The following is a 16,854-nucleotide window of genomic DNA, read 5'->3' on the forward strand; positions in this document are numbered from 1 at the left end:
GGGGAGGGGGGCACCTATGGGGGGGAGGGGGGCACCTATGGGGTGGGGGGCACCCATGGGGAGGGGGGGGCACCTATGGGGGAGAGAGGGGGGCACCCATGAAGGGGAGGGGGGCACCCATGGTGGGGGAGGGGGGCACCTATGGGGGGGGAGGGGGGCACCCATGGTGGGGGAGGGGGGGCACCTATGGGGGGGGAGGGGAGCACCCATGGGGGGGGGGGGGGCACCTATGGGGGGGAGGGGGGCACCTATGGGGGGGGAGTGGGGCACCCATGGGGGGGAGGGGGGCACCCATGGTGGGGGAGGGGGGCACCCATGGGGGGGAGGGGGGCACCTATGGTGGGGGACCCATAGAGTTGGTGGGGGGTGGGATGGGGGAGCCATGGAGGGGGTGGGAAGGGATGAGGGGGGTTATGGGGTGATGGGGTTATGGGGGGATGGACTCATAGAGGGGGTTATGGGGTGATGGGAGAGGGGGGACGACCCATAGCAGGGTTATGGGGTGACGGGGTTGTGGGGTGGTTATGGGGGTGATGGGGTTATGGGGCTATGGGGGTGACGGGGTTGGGGGTCAGTTATGGGGTTGGGGGTCAGTTATGGGGTTGGGGGTCAGTTATGGGGCTATGGGGGTGACGGGGTTGGGGGTCAGTTATGGGGCTATGGGGCTGATGGGGTTGGGGGTCAGTTATGGGGTTGGGGGTCAGTTATGGGGCTATGGGGCTGATGGGGTTGGGGGTCAGTTATGGGGCTATGGGGCTGATGGGGTTGGGGGTCAGTTCTGGGGCTATGGGGCTGATGGTGTTGGGGGTCAGTTATGGGGTTGGGGGTCAGTTATGGGGTTGGGGTCAGTTATGGGGCTATGGGGCTGATGGGGTTGGGGGTCAGTTATGGGGTTGGGGTCAGTTATGGGGTTGGGGGTCAGTTATGGGGTTGGGGTCAGTTATGGGGTTGGGGTCAGTTATGGGGGTTGGGGGTCAGTTATGGGGTTGGGGTCAGTTATGGGGTTGGGGGTCAGTTATGGGGTTGGGGGTCAGTTATGGGGTTGGGGTCAGTTATGGGGTTGGGGGTCAGTTATGGGGCTATGGGGCTGATGGGGTTGGGGGTCAGTTATGGGGTTGGGGGTCAGTTATGGGGTTGGGGTCAGTTATGGGGTTGGGGGTCAGTTATGGGGTTGGGGGGTCAGTTATGGGGCTATGGGGCTGATGGGGTTGGGGGTCAGTTATGGGGTTGGGGGTCAGTTATGGGGTTGGGGTCAGTTATGGGGTTGGGGGTCAGTTATGGGGTTGGGGTCAGTTATGGGGTTGGGGTCAGTTATGGGGTTGGGGGTCAGTTATGGGGTTGGGGGTCAGTTATGGGGCTATGGGGCTGATGGGGTTGGGGGTCAGTTATGGGGTTGGGGGTCAGTTATGGGGTTGGGGTCAGTTATGGGGTTGGGGGTCAGTTATGGGGTTGGGGTCAGTTATGGGGTTGGGGTCAGTTATGGGCTATGGGGCTGATGGGGTTGGGGTCAGTTATGGGGTTGGGGGTCAGTTATGGGGTTGGGGTCAGTTATGGGGTTGGGGGTCAGTTATGGGGTTGGGGGTCAGTTATGGGGTTGGGGTCAGTTATGGGGTTGGGGTCAGTTATGGGGTTGGGGGTCAGTTATGGGGTTGGGGTCAGTTATGGGGTTGGGGGTCAGTTATGGGGTTGGGGTCAGTTATGGTGTTGGGGTCAGTTATGGGGTTGGGGTCAGTTATGGGGTTGGGGTCAGTTATGGGGTTGGGGTCAGTTATGGGGTTGGGGTCAGTTATGGGGTTGGGGTCAGTTATGGGGTTGGGGGTCAGTTATGGGGTTGGGGGTCAGTTATGGGGTTGGGGGTCAGTTATGGGGTTGGGGTCAGTTATGGGGTTGGGGGTCAGTTATGGGGTTGGGGTCAGTTATGGGGTTGGGGTCAGTTATGGGGTTGGGGGTCAGTTATGGGGCTTCACCCCCTTGAGGGCCCCTCCTGAGCCGGTTCCGCTCTGTGCCCCACAGAAGGACACGGACGAGGAGGTGCGGGAGTTCCTGAGCAACAACCTGCACCTGCAGAGCAAGGTCAGACCCCTCCAGCCCCACTGAGCCCCATTGAGCCCCACTGAGCCCCATTGAGCCCCATTGAACCCCATTGAGCCCCACTGATCACCATTGACCCCATTGAGCCCCATTGAGCCCCTTTGAGACCCATTGAGACCCATTGAGCCCCATTGAACCCCATTGAGCCCCACTGATCACCATTGACCCCATTGAACCCCATTGAGCCCCTTTGAGACCCACTGAGCCCCACTGAGCCCCATTGAGCCCCACTGATCACCATTGACCCCATTGAGCCCCATTGAGCCCCTTTGAGACCCATTGAGACCCACTGAGCCCCACTGAGCCCCATTGAACCCCATTGAACCCCATTGAGCCCCTCTGAGCCCCATTGATCACCATTGACCCCATTGAACCCCATTGAGACCCATTGCCCCCCATTAACCCCATTGCCTCATTGCCCCCATTGCCCCCCCATGACCCCCGTGTCCACCTTTGCCCCATTGCCCCCCATTGCCCCCCATTCCCCCTGTAGCCCCCATTGCCCCCCCTTGTTCCCATTGCCCCCATTGCCCCCCATGACCCCCATTCCCCCCATTGCCCCATTGCCCCCCATGTCCCCCTTTGCCCCCCCATTGCCCCCATTGCCCCCCATGCCCCCCATGACCCCCATGTCCCCATTCCCCCTATTGCCCCCATTGTCCCATTGCCCCCCATTGCCCCCATTGCCCCCATTGCCCCCCATGTCCCCCATTGCCCCCATTGCCCCCATGTCCCCATTGCCCCCCATTGCCCCCCATTGCCCCCCATTCCCCCCCATGTCCCCATTGCCCCATTGCCCCCCATTGCCCCCCATGTCCCCATTGCCCCCCATGCCCCATTGCCCCCCATTGCCCCCCATGTCCCCATTGCCCCCCATTGCCCCCCATGCCCCATTGCCCCCCATTGCCCCCCATGTCGCAGGTGGAGAACAGCTCCTCGCTGCGCTGGCAGCTGGATCTGTACCGGGAGCTCGCCGGGAAGGCGGCGGACGCCGAGAGCCCCGAGCGCGTCGTGCGCAGGGTGCAGGAGGTGGCGGCCGTGCTCTACCACCTCGAGCAGGTCTGCGCCCATTGGGTGCCATTGGGTGCCATTGGGTGTCATTGGGTGCCATTGGGTGCCATTGGGTAACATTGGGTGCCATTGGGTGCCATTGGGTGCCATTGGGTGCCATTGGGTGTCATTGGGTACCATTGGGTGTCGTTGGGTGTCATTGGGTGTCATTGGGTGCCATTGGGTGCCATTGGTGCCATTGGGTGCCGTTGGCTGTCGTTGAGGGCTGTTGGGTGCCGTTGGGTGCCATTGGGTGCCATTGAGTGCAGTTGGGTGTTATTGAGTGCCTTTGGGTGCCATTGGGTCATTGGGTGCCATTGGGTGTCATTGAGTGCCATTGGGTGCCGTTGGTTGCCATTGGGTGCCATTGGGCGCCATTGAGTGCCATTGGGTGCCATTGGGTGTCATTGAGTGACATTGGGTGCCATTGGGTGTCATTGGTGTCATTGAGTGCTGTTGGGTCATGGGGTCCCCATTGGGATCATGCGCAGGGTGCAGGAGGTGGCAGCCGTGCTCTACCACCTCGAGCAGGTCTGCGCCCATTGGGTGCCGTTGGGTGTCGTTGGGTGCCATTGGGTGTCGTTTGGGTGCCATTGGGTGCCATTGAGTGCCATTGGTGCCACGGGTGTCATTGGGTGTCATTGAGTGCAGTTGGGTGTCATTGAGTGCCATTGGGTGCCGTTGGGTGTTGTTGGGTGCCATTGGGTGTCATTGGTGTCATTGAGTGCTGTTGGGTCATGGGGTCCCCATTGGGATCGTGTGCAGGGTGCAGGAGGTGGCGGCCGTGCTCTACCACCTCGAGCAGGTCTGCGCCCATTGGGTGCCGTTGGGTGTCATTGAGTGCCATTGGGTGCCATTGGGTGCCATTGGGTGTCATTGGGTGCCATTGGGTGCCATTGGGTGCCATTGGGTGTCATTGGGTAACATTGGGTGCCATTGGGTGCCATTGGGTGTCATTGGGTGCCATTGGGTGTCGTTGGGTGTCGTTGGGTGTCATTGGGTGCCATTGGGTGTCGTTGGGTGTCGTTGGGTGTCATTGAGTGCCATTGAGTGCCATTGGGTACCATTGGGTGCCATTGGTGCCATTGGGTGCCATTGGTGCCATTGAGTGCCATTGGGTGTCATTGGGTACCATTGGGTGTCGTTGGGTGTCATTGGGTGTCATTGGGTGCCATTGGGTGCCGTTGGGTGTCATTGGGTGCCGTTGGGTGCTGTTGGGTGTCATTGGGTGCCATTGGGTGTCGTTGGGTGCCATTGGGTGCCATTGGTGTCATTGAGTGCCGTTGGGTGTCGTTGGGTGCCATTGGGTGTCATTGGTGTCATTGAGTGCTGTTGGGTGTCGTTGGGTGCCATTGGGTGTCACTGGTGTCATTGAGTGCTGTTGGGTCATGGGGTCCCCATTGGGATCATGCGCAGGGTGCAGGAGGTGGTGGCCGTGCTCTACCACCTCGAGCAGGTCTGCGCCCATTGGGTGCCGTTGGGTGTCGTTGGGTGCCATTGGGTGCCATTGGGTGCCATTGGGTGTCATTGGTGTCATTGAGTGCTGTTGGGTCATGGGGTCCCCATTGGGATCGTGTGCAGGGTGCAGGAGGTGGCGGCCGTGCTCTACCACCTCGAGCAGGTCTGCGCCCATTGGGTGCCGTTGGGTGTCATTGAGTGCCATTGGGTGCCATTGGGTGCCATTGGGTGTCATTGGGTGCCATTGGGTGCCATTGGGTGCCATTGGGTGTCATTGGGTAACATTGGGTGCCATTGGGTGCCATTGGGTGTCATTGGGTGCCATTGGGTGTCGTTGGGTGTCGTTGGGTGTCATTGAGTGCCATTGAGTGCCATTGGGTACCATTGGGTGCCATTGGTGCCATTGGGTGCCATTGGGTGCCATTGGTGCCATTGAGTGCCATTGGGTGTCATTGGGTACCATTGGGTGTCGTTGGGTGTCATTGGGTGTCATTGGGTGCCATTGGGTGCCGTTGGGTGTCATTGGGTGCCGTTGGGTGCTGTTGGGTGTCATTGGGTGCCATTGGGTGTCGTTGGGTGCCATTGGGTGCCATTGGTGTCATTGAGTGCCGTTGGGTGTCGTTGGGTGCCATTGGGTGTCATTGGTGTCATTGAGTGCTGTTGGGTGTCGTTGGGTGCCATTGGGTGTCACTGGTGTCATTGAGTGCTGTTGGGTCATGGGGTCCCCATTGGGATCATGCGCAGGGTGCAGGAGGTGGTGGCCGTGCTCTACCACCTCGAGCAGGTCTGCGCCCATTGGGTGCCGTTGGGTGTCGTTGGGTGCCGTTGGGTGTCGTTGAGTGCCATTGGGTGCCGTTGCTTGCTGTTGGGTGTCGTTGGGTGCCGTTGGGTGTCGTCGAGTGCCATTGGGTGCCGTTGGGTGCCGTTGGTGCCATTGGGTGCCATTGAGTGCAGTTGAGTGTCATTGAGTGCCATTGGGTGCCATTGGGTCATTGGGTGCCATTGGGTGTCATTGAGTGCCATTGGGTGTCATTGAGTGCCATTGGGTGCCATTGAGTGCCATTGGTGCCACGGGGTGTCATTGGGTGCCATTGAGTGCCATTGGTGCCACTGGGTGCCATTGGGTGTCATTGAGTGCAGTTGGGTGTCATTGAGTGCCATTGGGTGCCGTTGGGTGTCATTGGGTGTCGTTGGGTGCCATTGGGTACCGCTGGGTGCCGTTGGGTGCTGTTGTGTGCTGAGGGTCCCCACTGGGTGCCGAGGGTCCCCATTGGGTGCCGTTGGGTGCTGAGGGTCCCCATTGGGTGCCGTTGGGTGCTGAGGGTGCCCATTGGGTGCCGTTGGGTGCTGAGGGTCCCCATTGGGTGCTGAGGGTGCCCACTGGGTGCTGAGGGTGCCCATTGGGTGCTGAGGGTCCCCATTGGGTGCTGAGGGTGCCCACTGGGTGCTGAGGGTGCCCATTGGGTGCTGAGGGTGCCCATTGGGTGCTGAGGGTCCCCATTGGGTGCTGAGGGTCCCCATTGGGTGCCCATTGGGTGCTGAGGGTGCCCATTGGGTGCCCATTGGGTGCTGAGGGTGCCCATTGGGTGCCCATTGGGTGCTGAGGGTCCCCATTGGGTGCTGAGGGTGCCCATTGGGTGCTGAGGGTCCCCATTGGGTGCCGAGGGTCCCCATTGGGTGCCCATTGGGTGCTGAGGGTGCCCATTGGGTGCTGAGGGTGCCCATTGGGTGCCGAGGGTCCCCATTGGGTGCCGAGGGTCCCCATTGGGTGCTGAGGGTGCCCATTGGGTGCCCATTGGGTGCTGAGGGTGCCCATTGGGTGCTGAGGGTGCCCATTGGGTGCCCATTGGGTGCTGAGGGTCCCCATTGGGTGCTGAGGGTCCCCATTGGGTGCCGTTGGGTGCTGAGGGTCCCCATTGGGTGCCGAGGGTCCCCATTGGGTGCTGAGGGTGACCATTGGGTGCCCATTGGGTGCCCATTGGGTGCTGAGGGTGCCCATTGGGTGCCCATTGGGTGCTGAGGGTCCCCATTGGGTGCTGAGGGTGCCCATTGGGTGCTGAGGGTCCCCATTGGGTGCCGAGGGTGCCCATTGGGTGCTGAGGGTGCCCATTGGCTGCTGAGGGTCCCCATTGGGTGCTGAGGGTGCCCATTGGGTGCTGAGGGTGCCCATTGGGTGCCCATTGGGTGCTGAGGGTGCCCATTGGGTGCTGAGGGTGCCCATTGAGTGCTGAGGGTGCCCATTGGGTGCCGTTGGGTGCTGAGGGTCCCCATTGGGTGCTGAGGGTCCCCATTGGGTGTTGAGGGTCCCCATTGGGTGCTGAGGGTCCCCATTGGGTGCCGAGGGTCCCCATTGGGTGCTGAGGGTGCCCATTGGGTGCCCATTGGGTGCTGAGGGTGCCCATTGGGTGCTGAGGGTGCCCATTGGGTGCCCATTGGGTGCTGAGGGTCCCCATTGGGTGCTGAGGGTCCCCATTGGGTGCCGTTGGGTGCTGAGGGTCCCCATTGGGTGCCGAGGGTACCCATTGGGTGCTGAGGGTCCCCATTGGGTGCCCATTGGGTGCTGAGGGTGCCCATTGGGTGCCCATTGGGTGCTGAGGGTCCCCATTGGGTGCTGAGGGTGCCCATTGGGTGCTGAGGGTCCCCATTGGGTGCCGAGGGTGCCCATTGGGTGCGAGGGTCCCCATTGGGTGCTGAGGGTCCCCATTGGGTGTTGAGGGTCCCCATTGGGTGCTGAGGGTCCCCATTGGGTGCTGAGGGTGCCCATTGGGTGCCCATTGGGTGCTGAGGGTGCCCATTGGGTGCTGAGGGTGCCCACTGGGTGCTGAGGGTCCCCATTGGGTGCCCATTGGGTGCTGAGGGTGCCCATTGGGTGCTGAGGGTCCCCATTGGGTGCCGAGGGTCCCCATTGGGTGCCGTTGGGTGCTGAGGGTGCCCATTGGGTGCTGAGGGTGCCCATTGGGTGCTGAGGGTCTCCATTGGGTGCCCATTGGGTGCCCATTGAGTGCTGAGGGTGCCCATTGGGTGCTGTTGGGTGCTGAGGGTCCCCATTGGGTGCCGAGGGTCCCCATTGGGTGCTGAGGGTCCCTATTGGGTGCCAAGGGTCCCCATTGGGTGCCGAGGGTCCCCATTGGGTGCTGAGGGTCCCTATTGGGTGCCAAGGGTCCCCATTGGGTGCTGAGGGTGCCCATTGGGTGCTGAGGGTCCCCATTGGGTGCTGAGGGACCCCATTGGGTGCCGAGGGTCCCCATTGGGTGCTGAGGGTCCCCATTGGGTCCCCATTGGGTGCTGAGGGTGCCCATTGGGTGCTGAGGGTCTCCATTGGGTGCCCATTGGGTGCCCATTGGGTGCCGAGGGTCCCCATTGGGTGCCGTTGGGTGCTGAGGGTGCCCATTGGGTGCTGAGGGTGCCCATTGGGTGCTGAGGGTCCCCATTGGGTGCCCATTGGGTGCTGAGGGTGCCCATTGGGTGCCCATTGGGTGCTGAGGGTGCCCATTGGGTGCTGAGGGTCCCCATTGGGTGCCGTTGGGTGCTGAGGGTGCCCATTGGGTGCCCGTTGGGTGCCCATTGGGTGCTGAGGGTGCCCATTGGGTGCCCACTGGGTGCTGAGGGTGCCCACTGGGTGCTGAGGGTCCCCATTGGGTGCCGAGGGTCCCCATTGGGTGCCGTTGGGTGCTGAGGGTGCCCATTGGGTGCCCATTGGGTGCTGAGGGTGCCCATTGGGTGTTGAGGATCCCCATTGGGTGCTGAGGGTGCCCATTGGGTGCTGAGGGTCCCCATTGGGTGTTGAGGGTGCCCACTGGGTGCTGAGGGTGCCCACTGGGTGCTGAGGGTGCCCATTGGGTGCTGAGGGTCCCCATTGGGTGCTGAGGGTCCCCACTGGGTGCCGAGGGTCCCCATTGGGTGCTGAGGGTCCCCATTGGGTGCCCATTGGGTGCTGAGGGTGCCCATTGGGTGCCCATTGGGTGTTGAGGGTCCCCATTGGGTGCTGAGGGTGCCCATTGGGTGCTGAGGGTGCCCATTGAGTGCTGAGGGTGCCCATTGGGTGCCGTTGGGTGCTGAGGGTGCCCATTGGGTGCGAGGGTCCCCATTGGGTGCTGAGGGTCCCCATTGGGTGTTGAGGGTCCCCATTGGGTGCTGAGGGTCCCTATTGGGTGCCAAGGGTCCCCATTGGGTGCTGAGGGTGCCCATTGGGTGCCGTTGGGTGCTGAGGGTCCCCATTGGGTGCTGAGGGTGCCCATTGGGTGCCCATTGGGTGCTGAGGGTCCCCATTGGGTGCTGAGGGTGCCCATTGGGTGCTGAGGGTCCCCATTGGGTGCCGTTGGGTGCTGAGGGTGCCCATTGGGTGCTGAGGGTGCCCATTGGGTGCCCATTGGGTGCTGAGGGTGCCCATTGGGTGTTGAGGATCCCCATTGGGTGCTGAGGGTCCCCATTGGGTGCCGAGGGTCCCCATTGGGTGCCGTTGGGTGCTGAGGGTGCCCATTGGGTGCCCGTTGGGTGCCCATTGGGTGCTGAGGGTGCCCATTGGGTGCCCATTGGGTGCTGAGGGTCCCCATTGGGTGCTGAGGGTGCCCATTGGGTGCTGAGGGTCCCCATTGGGTGCCGTTGGGTGCTGAGGGTGCCCATTGGGTGCTGAGGGTGCCCATTGGGTGTTGAGGATCCCCATTGGGTGCTGAGGGTGCCCACTGGGTGCTGAGGGTGCCCATTGGGTGCTGAGGGTCCCCATTGGGTGCTGAGGGTGCCCATTGGGTGCTGAGGGTGCCCATTGGGTGCCCATTGGGTGCTGAGGGTCCCCATTGGGTGCTGAGGGTCCCCATTGGGTGCCGTTGGGTGCTGAGGGTCCCCATTGGGTGCCGAGGGTCCCCATTGGGTGCTGAGGGTCCCCATTGGGTGCCCATTGGGTGCCCATTGGGTGCTGAGGGTGCCCATTGGGTGCCCATTGGGTGCTGAGGGTCCCCATTGGGTGCTGAGGGTGCCCATTGGGTGCTGAGGGTCCCCATTGGGTGCCGAGGGTGCCCATTGGGTGCTGAGGGTGCCCATTGGGTGCCCATTGGGTGCTGAGGGTCCCCATTGGGTGCTGAGGGTGCCCATTGGGTGCTGAGGGTGCCCATTGGGTGCCCATTGGGTGCTGAGGGTGCCCATTGGGTGCTGAGGGTCCCCATTGGGTGCTGAGGGTGCCCATTGAGTGCTGAGGGTGCCCATTGGGTGCCGTTGGGTGCTGAGGGTCCCCATTGGGTGCTGAGGGTCCCCATTGGGTGTTGAGGGTCCCCATTGGGTGTTGAGGGTCCCCATTGGGTGTTGAGGGTCCCCATTGGGTGTTGAGGGTCCCCATTGGGTGCTGAGGGTGCCCATTGGTTGCCGGCAGACGGAGCACGCCTTCCGCTCCAAGAGGGCCGTGTGGCACAAGCTCCTCTCCAAGCAGCGGCGCCGCGCCGTGGTCGCCTGCTTCCGCATGGCCCCGCTCTACAACCTGCCCAGGTGCGCGCCGCCGGGAGCCAATGGGAGCCAGCGGGGGGGACTGGGAGCCAATGGGATCCAACGGGAGACAACGGGAGCCAATGGGAGACAACGGGAGCCAATGGGAGACAACGGGAGCCAATGGGAGACAACGGGAGCCAATGGGAGACAACGGGAGCCAATGGGGGCCAATGGGAGGCAGCGGGAGCCAGCGGGGGGGACTGGGAGCCAATGGGATCCAACGGGAGCCAATGGGAGACAACGGGGGGGACTGGGAGCCAATGGGAGACAACGGGAGCCAATGGGAGGCAGCGGGAGCCAATGGGAGACAACGGGAGCCAATGGGAGCCAACGGGAGCCAACGGGAGCCAACGGGAGCCAATGGGGGCCAATGGGAGGCAATGGGGGCCAATGGGAGGCAGCGGGGGCCAACGGGGGCCAATGGGAGACAGCGGGAGCCAGCGGGGGGGACTGGGAGCCAATGGGAGCCAACGGGAGCCAATGGGAGACAACGGGAGCCAATGGGAGGCAGCGGGGGCCAACGGGGGCCAATGGGAGACAACGGGAGCCAATGGGAGACAACGGGGGCCAACGGGGGCCAATGGGAGCCAGTGGGGGGGACTGGGAGCCAATGGGAGACAATGGGAGCCAATGGGGGCCAATGGGAGACAGCGGGGGCCAACGGGGGCCAATGGGAGCCAATGGGATGAGCTGGGTTTGAACTGGTTTGAACTGGGAGGCTCCGGTCCCGCAGGCACCGCGCCTGCAACCTCTTCCTGGAGGCCTACAGAGCGCAGTGGCTGCAGCCGCAGGAGCACCCCTTCGAGGACCGCATGATCGACGACCTGGCCGTGAGCAGCGCCCCATAGCGCTGACCCACAGCGCTGACCCATAGCGCCCCATAGCGCTGACCCATAGCGCTGACCCATAGCGCCCCATAGCGCTGACCCATAGCGCTGACCCATAGCGCCCCATAGCGCTGACCCATAGCGCTGACCCATAGCGCCCCATAGCGCCCATAGCGCTGACCCACAGCGCCCCATAGCACTGACCCATAGCGCCCCATAGCGCCCATAGTGCTGACCCATAGCGCTGACCCATAGCGCCCCATAGCACCCCATAGCGCTGACCCATAGCGCCCCATAGCGCCCCATAGCACTGACCCATAGCGCCCCATAGCGCTGACCCACAGTGCCCCATAGCACCCCATAGTGCTGACCCATAGCGCCCCATAGCGCCCCATAGCGCTGACCCATAGCGCCCCATAGCGCTGACCCATAGTGCTGACCCATAGCGCTGACCCATAGGCCCCATAGCGCTGACCCATAGCGCCCCATAGCGCCCCATAGCGCTGACCCACAGCGCCCCATAGCACTGAACCCACAGCGCCCCATAGCGCCCCATAGTGCTGACCCATAGCGCTGACCCACAGCGCCCCATAGCGCCCCATAGCGCTGACCCACAGCGCCCCATAGCGCCCATAGCGCTGACCCATAGCACTGACCCACAGCGCCCCATAGCGCCCCATAGCGCTGACCCACAGCGCCCCATAGCCCCCCATAGCGCTGACCCATAGCACTGACCCACAGCGCCCCATAGCGCCCCATAGGCGCTGACCCATAGCACTGACCCACAGCGCCCCATAGCGCCCCATAGTGCTGACCCATAGTGCTGACCCATAGCGCTGACCCATAGCGCCCCATAGCGCTGACCCATAGCGCTGACCCATAGCGCTGACCCACAGCGCCCATAGCGCCCCATAGCACTGACCCATAGCGCTGACCCACAGCGCTGACCCACAGCGCCCCATAGCGCCCCATAGCGCTGACCCACAGCGCCCCATAGCGCCCCATAGCGCTGACCCATAGCGCTGACCCACAGCGCCCCATAGCGCTGACCCATAGCGCTGACCCACAGCGCCCCATAGCGCCCCATAGCGCTGACCCATAGCGCTGACCCATAGCGCTGACCCACAGCGCCCCACAGAGCCCCATAGCGCTGACCCACAGCACCCCACAGCACTGACCCACAGCGGTCACATAGCGTTGCCCCACAGCACCCCCATAGTGCTGCCCCAGATCACCCCATAGCGCTGCCCCACAGCGGCCCCATAGCGCTGACCCATATCAGCCCCATTGTGACCCCCATTGCATGCCCCATTGCATGCCCCATTGCGTGCCCCATTGCCTGCCCCATTGCGTGCCCCATTGTGAGCCCCATTGCACTCCCCCATTGTGACCCCTATTGTGAGCCCCATTGCGTGCCCCATTGTGTGCCCCATTGTGTGCCCCATTGCGAGCCCCATTGTGTGCCCCATTGCGAGCCCCATTGCGTGCCCCATTGCGAGCCCCATTGCGTGCCCCATTGCGTGCCCCATTGCGAGCCCCATTGTGACCCCCATTGCGTGCCCCATTGTGTGCCCCATTGTGTGCCCCATTGCGAGCCCCATTGCGTGCCCCATTGTGTGCCCCATTGCGAGCCCCATTGCGTGCCCCATTGTGAGCCCCATTGCGAGCCCCATTGCGAGCCCCATTGCGAGCCCCATTGCGTGCCCCATTGTGACCCCCATTGCGTGCCCCATTGCTGTGCCCCATTGCGTGCCCCATTGCGTGCCCCATTGCGTGCCCCATTGTGACCCCCATTGCGAGCCCCATTGTGACCCCCATTGCGTGCCCCATTGTGAGCCCCATTGCGAGCCCCATTGCGAGCTCCATTGCGAGCCCCATTGCGAGCCCCATTGTGACCCCCATTGCGTGCCCCATTGTGAGCCCCATTGTGAGCCCCATTGCGTGCCCCATTGCGTGCCCCATTGTGAGCCCCATTGCGTGCCCCATTGTGAGCCCCATTGTGAGCCCCATTGTGTGCCCCATTGCGTGCCCCATTGTGAGCCCCATTGTGTGCCCCATTGCTGTGCCCCATTGCGTGCCCCATTGCTGTGCCCCATTGCGTGCCCCATTGCGTGCCCCATTGTGAGCCCCTGCTTTGGGGTCGCAGCGCTCGGGGCAGGAGGAGGAGGAGGAGGAGGAGGAGGAGGAGAAGAAGCCGGACCCACTGCACCAGCTCGTGCTGCACTTCAGCCGCACGGCCCTGACCGAGGGCAGGTGGGGGGCAGTGGGGGGCAGTGGGGCATGGGGGGCAATGGGGTAATGGGGGGCAATGGGGGGCAATGGGGGGCAATGGGGCAATGGGGAGCAATGGGGCAATGGGGGCCAATGGGGGGGCAATGGGGGGCAATGGGGATGGGGGGGCAATGGGGGGAAATGGGGCAATGGGGGGCAGTGGGGGCAATGGGGGGCAGTGGGGCAATGGGGGGCAATGGGGCAATGGGGGGCAGTGGGGCAATGGGGGCAATGGGGCAATGGGGGGCAGTGGGGCAATGGGGGGCTATGGGGCAATGGGGGCAGTGGGCAATGGGGGCGCAATGGGGCAATGGGGGGGCAATGGGGGGCAATGGGGCAATGGGGGGCAGTGGGTCAATGGGGGGCAATGGGATGGGGGGCTCAATGGGGTGCTCCGAGGGGTGCCCCCCATCTGCCCCCCCCATGGTGGATGTGGGGTCCCCCCCCATTGCCTGCAGCAAACTGGAGAGCGACCACTTGTACATGGCCTACGCCGGCATCATGGCCAAGGTGGGGCCTGCCCCATAGCGCCCCATGGATCCCCCCCACCTCCAGCCCCACAAGTGTGGGGCAGGGCCCTGGTGCCCCCCCCCCCCCCGCTATGGGGTGCTGAGGCCTTGCCCCCCCCCCCCCCCAGAGCTGCCACATTGAGGAGGAGGAGGAGGAAGAGGAGGAGGAGAAGGGGGAGGAAGAAGAGGAGGATTCCTTTGAGGTGGGCACTTATGGGGCCTATGGGGCACTTATGGGGCCTATGGGGCACCCATGGGGCACTTATGGGTCCTATGGGGCACCCAATGAGCCCACGGGGCCTATGGGGCACACAGTGAGCCCATGGGACCTATAGGGCACTTATGGGGCCTATGGGGCACCCAATGAGCCCATGGGGCCTATGGGGCACACAGTGAGCCCATGGGACCTATGGGGCACTTATGGGGCCTATGGGGCACCCAGTGAGCCCATGGGACCTATGGGGGCACTTATGGGGCCTATGGGGCACCCAATGAGCCCATGGGGCCTATGGGGCACTTATGGGGCCTATGGGGCACCCAGGGAGCCCATGGGACCTATGGGGCACTTATGGGGCCTATGGGGCACCCAATGAGCCCACGGGGCCTATGGGGCACACAGTGAGCCCATGGGACCTATAGGGCACTTATGGGGCCTATGGGCACCCAATGAGCCCATGGGGCCTATGGGGCACACAGTGAGCCCATGGGACCTATGGGGCACTTATGGGGCCTATGGGGCACCCAGGGAGCCCATGGGGCCTATGGGGCACCCAGTGAGCCCATGGGACCTATGGGGCACTTATGGGGCCTATGGGGCACCCAATGAGCCCATGGGACCTATGGGGCACCCAGTGAGCCCATGGGGCCTATGGGGCACTTATGGGGCCTATGGGGCACCCAATGAGCCCATGGGGGCTGTGCGGGCTCAATGACTCCATATGGACCCTATGAGCTCATAGGAGCCCATATAGACCCACTGATCCCCGCTGGCCCCACTGATCCCCCCTGGCCCCACTGATCCCCCCTGGCCCCACTGATCCCCGCTGGCCCCACTGATCCCCCCTGGCCCCACTGATCCCCCCTGGCCCCACTGCCCCCCTCCAGCCCCACAGCCCCCCCACCCCACTGCCCCCACTGCCCGACTGCTCCCCCAGCCCCACTGCCCCGCCCCGCCCACAGCCCCCCCGCCCTGCTGACCCCCAGCCCCACTGACCATAGCCCCACTGCCCCCTCCAGCCCCACAGCCCCACTGACCCCCTTCAGCCCCACAGCCCCCCGCCCCACTGACCCGTAGCCCCACTGCCCCCAGCCCCACTGACCCCTCTCCGCCCCATTGACCCCCCTGCCCCGCTGACCCCATCCAGCCCCACAGCCCCTCCCCACCCTACTGCCCCCAGCCCCACAGCCCCCCCAGCCCCACTGACCCCTCCCAGCCCCACTGCCCCCCTCCAGCCCCACTGACCCATAGCCCCACTGCCCCCTGCCCCAGCCCCACTGCCCCCCCAGCCCCACTGCCCCCTCCAGCCCCACTGCTCCCCCAGCCCCCACTGACCCCTCCCACCCCCCAGCCCCACTGCCCCCTGCTGCCCCACTGCTCCCCCAGCCCCCCCCACCCCCCAGCCCCACTGCCCCCCCCAGCCCCACTGACCCCCAGCCCCACTGACCCCTCCCAGCCCCTCCCAGCCCCACAGCCCCCCCCAGCCCCACTGCCCCACTGACCCCTCCCAGCCCCACTGCTCCCCAAGCCCCACAGCCCCCCCACCCCCCACCCCCCCCAGCCCCACTGACCCCTCCCAGCCCCTCCCTGCCCCACAGCCCCCCCCACCCCCCCCCAGCCCCACTGACCCCTCCCAGCCCCCCCCAGCCCCAAACCCCCCAGCCCCACTGCCCCCTGCTGCCCCACTGCTCCCCCAGCCCCACAGCCCCCCCAGCCCCACAGCTCCCCCAGCCCCACTGACCCCCAGCCCCACTGACCCCTCCCAGCCCCTCCCTGCCCCACAGCCCCCCAGCCCCACTGCTCCCCCAGCCCCACAGCCCCCCGCCCCCCACCCCCCCCAGCCCCACTGACCCCTCCCAGCCCCCCCCAGCCCCAAACCCCCCCATCCCCACTGCCCCCTGCTGCCCCACTGCTCCCCCAGCCCCACAGCTCCCCCCATCCCCCCTGCCCCCCGCCCCCAGGAGAAGGAGATGGAGAAGCAGAAGCTGCGGTACCAGCAGGCGCGGCTGCACACGCGGGGGGCGGCAGAGATGGTTCTGCAAATGATCAGCGCCTGCAAGGGTGGGGCCGTGGGGCGGGGATCTGTGGGGCGGGGATCTGTGGGGCCCATGGGGGCTCTATGGGGCTGGGCTGGGCTCTGTGGGGCTGGGCTCTGTGGGGCTGGGCTCTGTGGGGTCTGTGGGGTGTGGGGGCTCTATGGGGCTGGACTCTGTGGGGTCTATGGGGGCTCTGTGGGGCTGGGCTGGGCTCTATGGGGCTGGGCTCTGTGGGCCCATGGGGCTCTATGGGGCTGGGCTCTGTGGGGTCTGTGGGGTGTGGGGGCTCTATGGGGCTGGACTCTGTGGGGCTGGGCTCTGTGGGGCTGGGCTGGGCTCTATGGGGCTGGGCTCTGTGGGGCCCATGGGGGCTCTATGGGGCTGGGCTCTGTGGGGTCTATGGGGCTGGGCTGGGCTCTATGGGGCTGGGCTCTGTGGGTCTGGGCTCTGTGGGGTCTATGGGGCCCATGGGGGCTCTATGGGGCTGGGCTCTGTGGGGCCCATGGGGGCTCTGTGGGGCTGGGCTCTATGGGGTCTATGGGGCTGGGTTCTGTGGGGCTGGGCTCTATGGGGCTGGGCTCTGTGGGGTGTGGGGGCTCTATGGGGCTGGACTCTGTGGGGCTGGGCTCTGTGGGGCTGGGCTCTATGGGGCTGGGCTCTGTGGGGCTGGGCTGGGCTCTGTGGGGCTGGGCTCTATGGGGCTGGGCTCTGTGGGGCTGGGCTCTATGGGGCTGGGCTCTGTGGGGTCTGTGGGGTGTGGGGGCTCTATGGGGCTGGACTCTGTGGGGTCTGTGGGGTCTATGGGGTCTATGGGGCTGGGCTCTGTGGGGCTGGGCTCTATGGGGCTGGGCTGGGCTCTGTGGGGTCTGTGGGGTCGATGGGGGCTCTGTGGGGCTGGGCTCTGTGGGGCCCATGGGGGC

General features: G+C 64.7%; 1 protein-coding gene across 1 annotated transcript in view; it reads left to right on the forward strand.

Moving 5' to 3' along the window:
• LOC133263056 (ryanodine receptor 1-like) overlaps positions 1-15,982 on the forward strand; it is a gene marked incomplete at its 3' end in the record, with an annotated part of 44,600 nt that extends 28,618 nt beyond the window's left edge. The window contains exons 19-26 of the mRNA XM_061442683.1: positions 2,014-2,073; positions 3,013-3,150; positions 9,962-10,074; positions 10,808-10,904; positions 13,048-13,154; positions 13,631-13,682; positions 13,810-13,884; positions 15,860-15,982. Coding sequence (XP_061298667.1) covers positions 2,014-2,073; positions 3,013-3,150; positions 9,962-10,074; positions 10,808-10,904; positions 13,048-13,154; positions 13,631-13,682; positions 13,810-13,884; positions 15,860-15,982 — 765 coding nt within the window. The remainder of the gene's footprint in view (positions 1-2,013; positions 2,074-3,012; positions 3,151-9,961; positions 10,075-10,807; positions 10,905-13,047; positions 13,155-13,630; positions 13,683-13,809; positions 13,885-15,859) is intronic.
• Positions 15,983-16,854: the final 872 nt, after the last annotated feature.

The sequence above is a fragment of the Pezoporus flaviventris genome, unplaced genomic scaffold, assembly GCF_033815535.1.
Source record: "Pezoporus flaviventris isolate CSIRO_AGI_PZ_B2104156 unplaced genomic scaffold, CSIRO_AGI_Pfla_v1 ptg000242l, whole genome shotgun sequence".
Taxonomy (NCBI): domain Eukaryota; kingdom Metazoa; phylum Chordata; class Aves; order Psittaciformes; family Psittacidae; genus Pezoporus; species Pezoporus flaviventris.